The sequence below is a fragment of the Dipodomys spectabilis genome, unplaced genomic scaffold (assembly GCF_019054845.1).
Source record: "Dipodomys spectabilis isolate Male_0828 unplaced genomic scaffold, ASM1905484v1 ptg000073l, whole genome shotgun sequence".
In the NCBI taxonomy this organism is placed as follows: domain Eukaryota; kingdom Metazoa; phylum Chordata; class Mammalia; order Rodentia; family Heteromyidae; genus Dipodomys; species Dipodomys spectabilis.
In genome coordinates, this window is record NW_024870750.1 from 903,705 (window position 1) to 917,009 (window position 13,305).

The window sequence follows — 13,305 nt, forward strand, 5'->3', positions numbered from 1 at the left end:
AACTTCACTTATCCCTTCAGGAATGGTAAAATTCCTCCATTTCCCAGATCAGCTATTTAAAATCTTGCTGATTTCTCTCAAGTCATTTATTATGCCCAAACCCTTGCTCTGACAGTTGACTGGGGTTCTTCCCTGTGCTATCATTATGTACCGCAGTGATACAGCAAATTTGTAAATTTTACTAGTTTCTACTTTCAACACAAATTCACGTTAGGTCCTAAGCAAAAGTTCAATGCAGATATTTAAGCTTCTTAGCAGGAATTCTGCCAGGAATTTTTATAACTGCTTTGTGTGTATATCATAATCAACCCTATGATTTGGTAATAATTTGTACCTTCAATCTACAGACAGAAGAAAGCTCAGAGAGATAATTTAGGTGACACATACAATCAAACCTTACACTCAACAATCAGGTGGTTTGACACCAGAGATTTGACATTTAGCTGTTCAGCTAGGTTATCTCCTACTATGCTAATGCTAAAAGGATCCTAAGTGGTGAGTTTAAATACATGACAAAGATAACAGAAAAAAATGCTCATAATTAAAGTTTTAAATCCAAATAAAAACATGGGATACAAAATTGTATCTCTAATTCAAACTACATTAAGTATTAAAAAAATCACTAAAAAGAAGTAGAAGAAAAGAATTGGGCTGGAGGTGTGGCTCAAATACTACAGTGCCTGTTTAGCAAACATAAGGCTCTGAGTTCAAACCCCAGCACAATCAAAGCAAAGCCAAGCAAAGCAAAACAAAACACACACACACAAAGGAAGAAAGGGAGGAAGGAAGAAAGGAATGAAGGAAGGAAGGAGGGAAGGAAGGAAGGAAGCAAGGAAGGAAGGAAGGAAAGAAGCAAGGAAGGAAGGAAGGAAGGAAGGAAGACAGAAAGAACAAATTAATCCCTGAAAATGAGTAAAACTGACTTATTTTTATCTAAACTTTCAAATTTTTACAATACCAAGTTACTAAAAAATACCAGCAAGCAAAGCCTGGTAGTGAGCACATCTGTAATCCCAACACTCAGGAGGCAGAGGCAGGAGGCTTGAGGGTTCAGACAAGCCTAGGTTGCATAGTTGAGAGCCATCTCAAAGAACAGACCCAAACAAACACAAAACACTAATAGTATGACTAGAACTAGTTGCTCAGTTTCTGAAAATATATGAATTTCAAATAATCAAATAAATCCTATCTCCAGGAAAATAAAATAAAAATGATGCTAAAATCAATGTTAAAGGTTTTTGTGAAGCTGGACAGATAGGAAATTTGAAAAAAGCCAGTCAAGAACTGAGACTAAAAAGAAATCGCTAAAAGATTTAAATGTTTTATATATGAATAAAATGCTACCCTCCTATATTTAAAGTTGCTCTAGGTAAGTAATTTTTGCTTCCCTTTCTTTGCCTGACCTTCTAAAATCCAGGAAAGTCACACCAAAATGATTAAAATGCTCACAGTCACATAATCTTTCTTCTAGAGCATCAAAAGGTAAACTAATCCTTTTTAGAAAGTACAGGCAACTATCACAGCCTTCCTTTAGATGAGTAATTTGGTATGAGAGTAACACTAAAACCTTTTAGAGCCACTCAAACACACTGTCTCTAAGAATGGGTGAAAGGTTACCAGGTAACTGAAATTCTGTCAGAACTGACCTTTGGTTTTCAACATTTTGAGGACACAACACTGGGGCTTCAGATGAGGCATTTTTAGGGTTTTCTTCCTTCACTTCCTCAGTCTTATCGACCTGACAAGGTCTTTTCTGGAAAAAAGATGCTGCAGATGCCTACAAGAACAATCATAAGCATTTAATCTAGAAAGGTTGGTATATGCTTCAAGCAAATTCTGAAATATAGAAAGAAGCATTTATAATTATTTACAATTCTCATACTAATTACCAAAGTCTTTTGAGTTTTCAGCTGAAAATAAACATGTACATACACAAAACCAAAAATAACAACCATATTTCCAATTCCATGATTTTGAAATGAAGTTACATAAAACAGAAAAAATAAATAATAGATTGATTCAACTAATGATATAAACCTAGGGGCTGGGAAGTTGGCTCAGTGGTAGAGTGCTTGCCTCGCATGCATGAGGCCCTGGATTCGATTCCTCAGCACCACATAAGCAGAAAAAAGCCGGAAGTGGCGCTGTGGCTCAAGTGGTAAAGCGCTAGCCTTGAGCTGAAGAGCTGAGGGACAGTGCCCAGGCCCAGAGTTCAGCCCCCACGACCGGATCCAAAAAAAAAAAAAAAAAAAATGATAGAAACCTAGGATGAAATGCACTTAAGAATGGGCAAATTCAGAATACATGGGGAAAGATTAGGGGAATATACTTAATAAATACATCTGGGAGATTTATAAGATTACAGAAAAATGGTAGAATCAGCTGAGGTGCCAAACAAGATGATCAGATAAAGATGTGAGTTATATTATCTTCACCATGGAATATTACACAGCCATAAAGGAAAATGAAACCATGTCATTCGCAGGAAAATGGATGGAATTGGAGAGTATTTAAGAAAGATAAACCAAGCTGAAAAAGCCGAATATTTTATGTATTTGCTCACGTGTGGAGTTAGACATAAAAGCCATAGATATTCGTGGACATGGCACACACACACACACACACACACACACACACACACATATATATATATATAAATGTGTATATATATATATATATATATACATGAAACATGATTCTAGTTATGAGACTATTTAGGAAGATGATGGGAGAGGAAAAAGAGATGGAGGGTGAATTATGCACAAAGTTAGCATAAGGAATCGCAATGAAAGCTGCTGACCATTAGAAGAGTAGCGAGCCAGAGTGAACAAGCAGTAGATGATTGTTCTGAGCAAGGTTTAGTTATGCTCATCTGAAGCAGCACGGTAAAGCCTCTCGGTGCAATCAATATACACTATTCAAAAAAGTAAAAACAATGATGGGAAAGTACAGGCTCTGCTGAGGGGAACAGGTACTAGTGGGATGGGACAAGGCTAATGATGGTAAATAAGGCTAATATGGTAGAAGTAGTTTGCATGTATGAAAAAAGAACAATGAAACTTGTTACAATTAAGCCAGGCACCAGTGGCTGACGCCTGTAATCCTAGCTACAGGAAGCTGAGATTATGGTTCGAAGCCAGACTGGGCAAGAAAGTCTGTGAGATTCTTATCTCTATTAACCACCAGAAAACTGGAAGTGGCTCTGTGGCTCAAAGTGGTAGAGCCCTAGCCTTGACCAAAAAAAGTTCAGGGGCAGTGCCTAGGCCCTGAGTTCGAGTCCCACAACTGAAAAAAAAAATATTTTAAGGAGAGAGTGGCCAGGCACCGGTGACTCACACCTATAAACTCAGGAGGCTGAGATCTGAAGATTGCGGTTCAAAGCCAGCCCAGGCAGGAAACTCTGGGAGACTCTTATCTCCAATTAACCACCAGAAAACTGGAAATGGCGCTGTGGCTCAGGTGGTAGAGTGTTCGCTTTGAGCTGAAGAGCTCAGGGACAGCACAGCACCCAGGCCCGGAGTTCAAGCCCCAGGACCGGCAAAAAAAAAAAAAAGAAGAGAGAGTGGATAGGAGAGAGTGATAGGTGTGATAACTGAGATACATTACAAGCGTGTGTGCAAACAGTACAACTGACCCTTCCTTGAACAATAACATATTCTAATAATTATTTATGTGCACAGAAAGATAGGTACTTGACTCCTCAGGGATAGGAAATATGCATGTTTTACAATTCTGAAGTTATCCACAGTTGCTCACACCTGTAATCATAGCTACTTGGAAACTATGACCGGGAAGATAATGGTTCAAGGCCAGCCCACAATTGAGGTGACACTCATTTCAACCAATAAAAACTAGGCACAGGGACACAAGTGCATGCAGCAAGTATACACAGGAAGATTTCAGTCTAGACCAGCTTGGGCAAAAAAGTATCTACAGAGGGCAGCTGAACTCATAGATACATGCCTATGATCCTAGCAATAACAGGAAACCTAAAGTAGACAGAACATGACTCAGGTATAGGGCTGAGTAGGAAGCAAGGCTCAGCAGTAATACACCAGCCTAAAAAGTACAAGGAGGCCCTACATTCAAATCCCAGTATCATTATTTAAGATGAAAAGGACTGGGTATGTGCCTTAAGTGGCAGAACACTGGCTCAGCAAGCAGTGACTTGAGTTCAAACCTCAGTACTGCTCAAAATAACGGAGAGGGATAGATTCTGGAGCCAACTGGTTACTGAATCTACTTCCACGGCTAAACAACCAATGATACACTTCCCACCTTGTACCTGAAACACTGAGCAAAACAAACAGGATGCATGCTGTTTACTATAGATGTAGATAATTGAACAGTACCTGCTTAGACTTTGGCTTTGGAATCAGAGGCTTTATAACTGGAGACTTTTCGTTATTTGTTGCTCGATTAAATGCAGTGGATTTTTTAGATGATTTGTTCATAGTATCTAAAATGTTAGTTGACCGTGTTGAATTCACTGACATAGCTGGTTCTTTGGAACTGGCTGATACCTAAATAGGAAACTAATATTAGCATTTAATGTTTAGAGAAGAAAGCAAAATTTCCAAGAAATTTATTTCTTTTAATTTCTGTAATGTTTGTTTTACAGAAATGAATACATGAGGTATATTCCAAATTAAGATTCATTTGGTATTTTCCAATCCCACATCCCAAAAAACCAGAGAGAGTTTTTCAAAACCATCAGTATGCAGAAAGTAAGAGATCCCCTTGATCTCAGCATCCTGATTGGCTTGGATTACAGGAGTAAGCCCCTCCTCCCCCATACCTAGTTTCAGAATCCTTTCTTAAATTCCTGGCCCAAATGTGAACTGAGGATGCTTTTTCTTTCTTTTCACAATGATCAGTCTTTAATGGCTCTGAGACAAAGAAGGATTACTTGGAAATGTTCCATTGCATGGACATGTTTTTAAATAATAGGAAATACCACTGACACTTCTAGCTTCCAAGGGGCTAGGAGACACTGGGAAAATGTGGCTGTCTGTTATTGCTATAATCTCTCATAGACTCTGTTGTCTGGACCTTGGTCCCAAGTCCCACACCCACCTGTTACAGAACCTGCTTACCAGACTGGCATGACATGAATACATCATGTCACCATGGGTGCGAGTGAAGGAAATAAAGGTCTATACCAAGAAACTCACTGACTATGAAAAACTGGAAAACACCAATGAACAAGTCATGAAATCTTCACACTCAAGAAGGACTTGATCTCAAAGCTCTTTTAACAACTTTGGTGAGGTTGGTATCTGAATACCAAGGGCGACACAGACTGCTACAGATGCCAAATTGGAGTGAGCAGAATTGGGCCAAGATGGCAGTGATTGAATATAAAGGAAACAGCCTCCACTCCTGCCTTGCAAAGACAGCAACCTTGCCCAGCTACTGCTGCTGAAGCTGTGACAAGACCACCACCAAAACCAGGAAGCTAGTTTCCACAGCTCCCACACAGCTAAACACCCCAATGCCCACAAGCACAACCCTTCGAAGCTCCTTTTAATGTCTCATACAGTTTTAATGGAGCCCAGAACCTTCTGAGAATCTAGATGCATTTCAGTTTGAACAACAGATAAAAGGGAAGAAGAGAAGGAAGGAAGGAAGGAAGGAAGGAAGGAAGGAAGGAAGGAAGGAAGGAAGGAAGGAAGAAAGGAAGAAAGGAAGGAAGAAAGGAAGGAAGGAAGGAAGGAAGGAAGGAAGGGAAGGAGGGAATTTAAAAAAATACCACTGGAAAAAGTTTACCTTGAATGGGTTTATTCGTCCTTGGTTGCTAGAGGTAACGGCACCTTTCACAAGAAAGAAACCCTCACTTAATATTATTAAAATATAGATGAATTCTGACTTCTACAATGCTAAATGAAATACTTTAATCTGCATTATATGATAATACAGGTATTCTGCAACTTTAAAACTACTAACAGCTATAGATGACCTCTTTCCTACCTCCATGATGAAATGATGTTAGGTGGAACTGTCCCAACTCTCTACAACAGAACACCCAAAATAGACCAACTTGTCTTTCTACTCTGTTATTATGAACAGTGGGGCCTTATTTTTGTTGTTGTTAGTTGTGGGGCTTGAACTCAGGGCCTGAGTGCTGTTTCTGAGCTTTTTTGCTCAAGGTTAGTGCTCTACCACTTTGCATTGTTTTGAGCCACAGAGTCACTTTCAGTTTGCAGTTGGTTAATTGGAGATAAGAGTCTCAGGGGGCTGGGAAGGTGGCTCAGTGGTAGAGTGCTTGCCTTGCAAGCCAGAGGCCCTGGGTTCGATTCCTCAGCACCACATAAGCAAAAAGAAAGAAGCCGGAAGTGGTGCTGTGGCTTGAGCGGTAGAGTGCTAGTCTTGAGCTAAAGAGCTGAGGGACAGCGCCCAGGCCCAGAGTTGAAGCCCCACGACCAGACCCCCCCCAAAAAAAGAGTCTCAGGACCTTTTGACCTTTCCTTCCTCAGCATGCTTCAAACAATGATCCTCAGATCTCAGCCTCCTGAGTAGGTAGAAACATAGTCACCAGCTACCAGCACCTGGCTAGTGAGATGTTAAGCTAAGGTTTATAATCCCTGTATTTTAAATCCATTCAACCATTCTAAGTAAACTTAAAAGTACATTGTATCCATGTTTAAAACTATGAACAAAATGAAAAACATTATTCAATATTAGGTAACTTCCAGAATATTAACTAAATGAGGTACAAGAGAAAAAAGAAAAACAAAAAAACCTCAACCTACTGATGCTTCCTTCTGCATGGTTGACTTTTTCATCATATTAGCTCAAGTCTCCCAACTTTAAAGCACAAACAAAAAACTGGCATAGTGGTTCATGCCTATAATTCCAGCAACATAGGACGTAGGAATTAGGAGGATTGTAGTTCCAACTGACATCGGACAAAAAGCAAGACTAAGCTAATAAGCTCAATTTGGTTGTGCATGCCTGCCATCCCAACTATGAAGGAGTTACAACTAGGAAGATTGTGGTCCATGCCAGACTGGGAATATGAGACCCTATTTAAGAAGTAACAGCAAAAAAAAAAAAAAAAAAAAAAGACTGACGACATGGCTCAAGTGATTGAGCACCTACCTATCCTTAGTTCTAACCTCAATACTGCCAAAAATAAAAATTAAAAAACCAAGACAAACAAAAAATAAACCTTCTAGTCCATATTCCTTTCAGCAACCATTTTCTCTCACATTCTCTATCCAGCCACATTAAAAACAAACAAAAAACAACCTGTTAATACTTTCTCTCATTTCTTCTCTGCTCATACATCCCTCCATGCAATAATATAACTTCACATCCTGTACCTTGCAGAACCTCATCTTGCTAAGGCCTCCAATTCTGTGATCAAATCATCATCTTATTTGGCTTCTCAATGGCACTCCATTCCACTTTTTCCTCCCTTGACTTTTGAGACTTCTTTTCCCATACTTAAACCCCTTTCTCTCTAGACCAGTGGCCTCCATCTCTTTCAGTGGTTCTTTCTCTTCTATCTGATGCTTAAATGTTAAGGATGCCCTATCAAGTGTAAATTCACTCAGGCCAGAGTAGTGCTTGCTCTACTTCTGCCAATTACTCCAACTTTGTGTTTCTAAGGCAGACTTACTTGCTTTAGTGTCTGATCCAAATAAACATTTGATCTACATGACACCTTACGTATCTCATAATTCATCATTATCTAAATTCATCATCTATCTAAATTTGTTTTTCCCAAGTGAACGGCACCACCATTCACTGAAGTACTTAAGAAACAGAGTCATCCTTCACACTCTGAACTCTTACACTCTACATTAGCAACACCTCTACCACTCTACCCATTCTTTCTATTATTATACCCCCAGTCCCACAGCTCCTCCAGCATCCCGAATGTTTTCTCAGTAAAACTCAGATCTATTGTCAACATACATCCTTCCAGCTGAGAAGAACATCAAGGCAGGAATCAACCATACATGTCTGTTTGAGTTCTGTATTGCCCGCTTAGTGAAGTCCCTGACATATAACACGCATTTAATAAATGTGTGTTATTGAGTTTTACAAAAACAATCTGATAAAAACAACAAAATGAAAAACAACAACGAACAGGCACTGAAGGGAAGGTATATTTGAGTAGAAGTATCACTTTAAAAACTAATTGCTGGGCTCGATGTAGCTCAGTACCAATGCACTTGCCTAGCAAGTGAAATGTCCTGGGTTTGATCTCCAGTACCAAAAAACAAAAGACAAAAAAATAAATACTGTTAAGAAATTAAAAACTAGGGCTGGGAAGGTGGCTCAGTGGTAGAGCGCTTGCCTTGCATGCCTGAGGCCCTAGGTTCGATTCCTTAGCCCCACTTAAGCAAAAAAAAAGAAAAAAGCCAGAAGTGGTGCTGTGGCTCAAGTAGTAGAGCGCTAGCCTTGAGCTGAAGAGCTGAGGGACAGCGCCCAGGCCCAGAGTTCAGGTCCCACGACTGGACCCCCCAAAAATAAAAAAGAAATTAAAAACTACTTGCTAAATTTTCTTGACATTACAATTTTACAAATATTTCTTACCTGACTTAATAGCTGGTACATCAAATGTATCTGTACTTCCAGAGTTCTGTCCTATAATTAAGATAAACAATATGACGTGAGGAAAATAAAGTCATCCTTGATATTCAACGGACAGCAAAAGATGTCATGGAGAAGTAAGGGACTTGGTGTTTCCCTCACCGAGCAAAATGGGAAAATTCATATTCATGACATTTCTCATCTTTTACGGCCTTAACAATGTACATATCTCATTCTTTTACCCATTTCTTCTTGGCTCCACTCTCCTCTCTTGCAAGTACCCATTCCTTAGTACTTATTTTGTTGTTTGACTTAGTCTTTTTAAAGAATTATACCATTTGTGCTCTCTATAGAGTCTATGACAGTTCAGTTAATTCATCTGTAACCCCTTGCTTACCACCCAGTGTGTTTACTTTGTAGATACATAGGCAGGTTCAAGCTACCTCAAATGAGGGCAACCATGCAAGAGGCAAGGGGCGAGAATTCATTTGTATATCATAGAATTAAGAAATATATATAAGTGAAGGGAGGGGTAGGTCAAAGTGGGGGTAAAGATATAGGAGTGGTGACATGTAGATCAAGATGCATTGTACACATAAATTGCTTTGTTAAATGGTCAAAAATCAATATATAACCTAAAATTAAGATAAATAAGGGAAGAGGTAGGATGGGAGGGGTGGAAGGGAGAAAATGTTGAAAGGGTGACATTAACAAGGATGCACAATATTCATAAACTGCGTAGTGAATGGCAACTCCTTTGTACAACTAGTTACAAATAAAAATATTCAAATGTATCTCACAGGGGGCTGAGATCTGAGGATCATGGTTGGAAGCGAGCTTGGGCAGGAAAGTTCATGAAACTCTTATCTCCAATTATCCACCAAAAAGCTGGAATTGGAGCTGTGGTTCAAGTGGCAGAGTGCCAGTCTTGAGCATCAGTGCTCAGGAAAGCACTCATGCACTGAGTTTAAGCCCCAGGACCAGCGCTCACACACACACACACACACACACACACACACACACACACACAAAATGTATCTCACACATGTATCTCACCATGCTCATGGAGTTCTGGTGTTTTCTGTGTATCATCAGTCTCTTTTCTGCTCTCAGTATCTTCTTCAGTTTGGTTTCTGAGCCGTGGCTGGTCCCACTCTGTAGCAGCATTACTGTAACTAAAAGACAATAATAAAGAGCTATGCAAAGACAAATGTAGTATTTAGATTGTAAAAGAAAATTCAAACAACTCTATTTTTTACCCAGCGCTCAGCTTCTTTCTGAAATCTTCTTCCTCCACCTCCTCCTCCTCTGCTTGGGTTGCTGCTAGTTCAGCTGCCTTTTCTACAGCTAGTTCACTAAGTTTTTGGGCCAATATTAATTTCCGAGAGCGAGAAGCATATTTAACAGCTAAATTCACAGCATGTTGAGTCATTAATTCAGCAAGTTCCACACAACGAAATTCTCTCTCCAGTTTACAAGAAAGCTAATCCCAAAAGAAAAAAACAAACAAACAACAAAACACCATATTAGGTCTAAAACTTTTTTTTTTTTGTTGGTTATAGGGCTTGAACTCTGCCTGGGTACTGTCCCTGAGCTTTCTGATCAAGCCTAGCACTCTACCACTTTGAGCTACAGTGTCACTTCCAGATTTATGGTAGTTAACTGGAGATAAGAGTCTCATAGACTTTCCTGCCTGGGCTGCTTTGAACTGCAATCCTCAGGCCTAAGCCGGAGTAGCTAGGATTATAGGCATGAGTCACCAGCACCTGGCTAAGTAAAAAACTTCTTAAAAAAAAAAAAAGATTTGCAAGACAAAAGAATATGGAAATCCACAAAAACCTTCTTAAATATTGATACTACTAGTAAAATGGGGAGAACAGTGTTTTAGATACTGATTATACATTTATACTGATTATAAGATGTACATTTTACACATTTTAGTATCTATGAAATTTGAAGGCATCTTACAACTCATGGTAGGTCGGTTTGCTAAGCAATCTTTTTATCTCAGTGGCTTAAATAAATAATGATGCATTTACAATTAACGGTAACTTAGATTCAATCAAATAAAACAATTTCAAGATGAAGGAAACTAAGCAGTTTTAAAATTTAAACAAAATTATCTTTGCTTCCTAGTTGCCATTCATCCAGTAGGAAAGAAAAATGCACAAAGGAAGAAAATTGAGTAAATAAATTAAGTAAATTAAATATTACTTTGTTCAGAATTGGCACACAAATGCTACTAAAGAAATTTGAGTGGGAGAAGTAAATATATCCTTCCATTTTAAAGTATAGTATCATCTATAATCTTAAGTTATCACAAATAGTTATACAACTTCCAAATTACAATTTGGTTTTCTTGCAGAATGCTTTTCAATAAAGGGCATTTCCTTTTGGTATGTCTTACAAAATACTGATTTCCTTTTTGGTTTGAATTCTGGCAACTCAACACAGGAAACTCAAGTTCAAATAGAGGAATGTTGATACTAAGGGTGTGAGAATTCTGTGCAGAAGTATTTTGTTACTTAGATGTACCACACTGACCTATCAGTATGGAAGTTCTACATATTTTCTAGGGTGTACTCAAGATTTCCTTTAACATTGCGAATATGGAATACTTTTCTTGGCAGTGCTAGGGTTTGACTCACTTGTGCTAGCTACAGGGGCACTTGACCAGTTATACTTCTAATCCTTTTTTTTTAGGTATTACTTATTTTTAATAGCCTTGCTTCCTACTTGGGGCATATATCTGTACCATGAGCTGCCTATTTACACTTCCCACAAAACTACAATGACATGCACACCACCCTGTCCAGCTACTAGTGAGCAGAGCCATGTCCAGCTACCAGCTGAGTGGTGGAGGTTTTCTCAAGAACTTTTCTTCCCAGGCCAGCCTCAAGTCACTATCTTCCTTATCTCAGACTCCCAAGTAGCTAGGAATACACATATGAGCCACCAGTGCCTACAGTACTTTTTAATCAGGGTAGTGCTTTTGCCTAAATGTGGGGAAGGATTTGGAAATGAAAGGGATTAGTGAATGGGCTAAACTAACTTTCTTTTTTTCTTTTTTTGTCAGTCGTCGTAGGGCTTACTCTGGGCCTGGGTGCTGTCCCTCAGCTCTTCAGCTCAAGGCTAGAGCTCTATAACTTGAGCCACAGAGCCACTTTCCAGCTTTTTCTGTGTATGTGGTACTGAAGAATAGAACCCAGGGCTTCATGCATGCTAGGCAAGCACTCTACCACTAGGCCACATTTCTAACTCTAAACTAACTTTCAAAGCTTGACAGACTAGAACAAGTCCAGAAGAAGAAAAAAATGGTATTACATTCCGTTTAAAAATTTTTTTTAATGTTTTTAATTGTGAAAATACCATACAGAGGGGTTACAATTATATGAGCATGGTAATGAGTACATTTCTTATCAAGCGTTGTTGCCTCCTCCTTTGTTTTATCCCTACCATCCCAACCCTCCCATCTCTACAACTACACTCCCTACCCCACCCCCTACATTCTTTTGATAAGCCAATTTAGAATAAGAATTCATAAACCTTTAAGATACACTCTTCCAAAGATGAATGAAGGAATCAAAGCTGGCCACAGGCCACAACAGACATTTATTATGCACAGGTGCCTAATTCAAAGAAGATGACAAAAGCCTGAGCTAAATTTAAAAACTGTCCAACTTTGGAAATCTAAACACACCCAAACCAAACTGGGGAGTATATGACCTATAGCCAAAACAGCCTCAGTCACTGGAGGGCCTGTTAAAACTCAAATTAGTGGGTAAAAAACAAGAGGGATGTAGCACCAGCTAAGTTTATTTCTACCTATAAATTCAGCTACAAAGAAATATTTCAAATATTTTAACTGCAACATCAAGAAGGAAACAGAACTTTTAAAAGATAATCAAGCTGGGCACTGGTGGCTCATGTCTGTAATCCTAGCTACTCAGGAGGCTGAGATCTGAGGATCTTGGTTCAAAGCCAGCCCAGGCAGGAAAAGCTGTGAAACTCTTATCTCCAATAAACCACCAGAAAACCAGAAGTGGTGCTGTGGTTCAAGTGGTAGAGCACTAGCCTTGAGTTGAAGAGCTGAGGGACATCACTCAGGCCCAGAGATCAAGCCCCAAGACCGACCAAAAATAAATAAATAAATAAATAAATAAATATGAATCATTGGATAAAACCTAAGAATCCTAGGTATAAGATATTACTAATTCATATATTTTTAAGAAACTCAACCTAGGATGGGGGAGGGGGGTTGGCTCAAGTGGTAGGGTACTTGAGTAATAGGCCAAGTTCAAGCCCCAGTACCATGAAAAAAAAATTTCAACCTCTAAAAAGGCATATTTTTTTCAAGGTGTTTTACTCACCGCAAGCATTTTCATTAAAAGTTCCTGTTGTTCTCTTATTGCTTGATTTTTAATGCTCTCTTCATATTCATATCCATTTTTAGCTAAGTAATCAAGATGATTGTGGAATATAACTGAACGCCAAAATTGTTCCTACAAAAGTAGATAAAATTAGAAATAAACATTACCATCAGCAAAGTGTTGGGCATTTCCCTTTAGATATCAGTTTTGAGTAAGTATTTTCTGAAATCCTCCTTTCTATACATTTATTTTTATAATTCAAATTCCAGTGTGCTTTTACAGCTTTATCTTCAATCCTTAAAAAATTTGTGTGTGTATAAACATAATGTTTTAAGTTTCCTAGCTATCACAACTAATGCTCAGACAATTTGGTAAACTAGTTTTATAGAAT

The 13,305-nt window shown here is 38.8% G+C and overlaps 1 protein-coding gene across 1 annotated transcript in view; it reads right to left on the reverse strand.

Moving 5' to 3' along the window:
- Wdhd1 (WD repeat and HMG-box DNA binding protein 1) overlaps nt 1-13,305 on the reverse strand; it is a 72,810-nt gene that overhangs the window by 5,341 nt on the left and 54,164 nt on the right. Inside the window, exons 18-24 of the mRNA XM_042682612.1 lie at nt 12,915-13,046; nt 9,804-10,027; nt 9,601-9,719; nt 8,548-8,598; nt 5,770-5,813; nt 4,353-4,523; nt 1,647-1,777 (exon numbers count right to left, since the gene is read on the reverse strand). Coding sequence (XP_042538546.1) covers nt 1,647-1,777; nt 4,353-4,523; nt 5,770-5,813; nt 8,548-8,598; nt 9,601-9,719; nt 9,804-10,027; nt 12,915-13,046 — 872 coding nt within the window. The remainder of the gene's footprint in view (nt 1-1,646; nt 1,778-4,352; nt 4,524-5,769; nt 5,814-8,547; nt 8,599-9,600; nt 9,720-9,803; nt 10,028-12,914; nt 13,047-13,305) is intronic.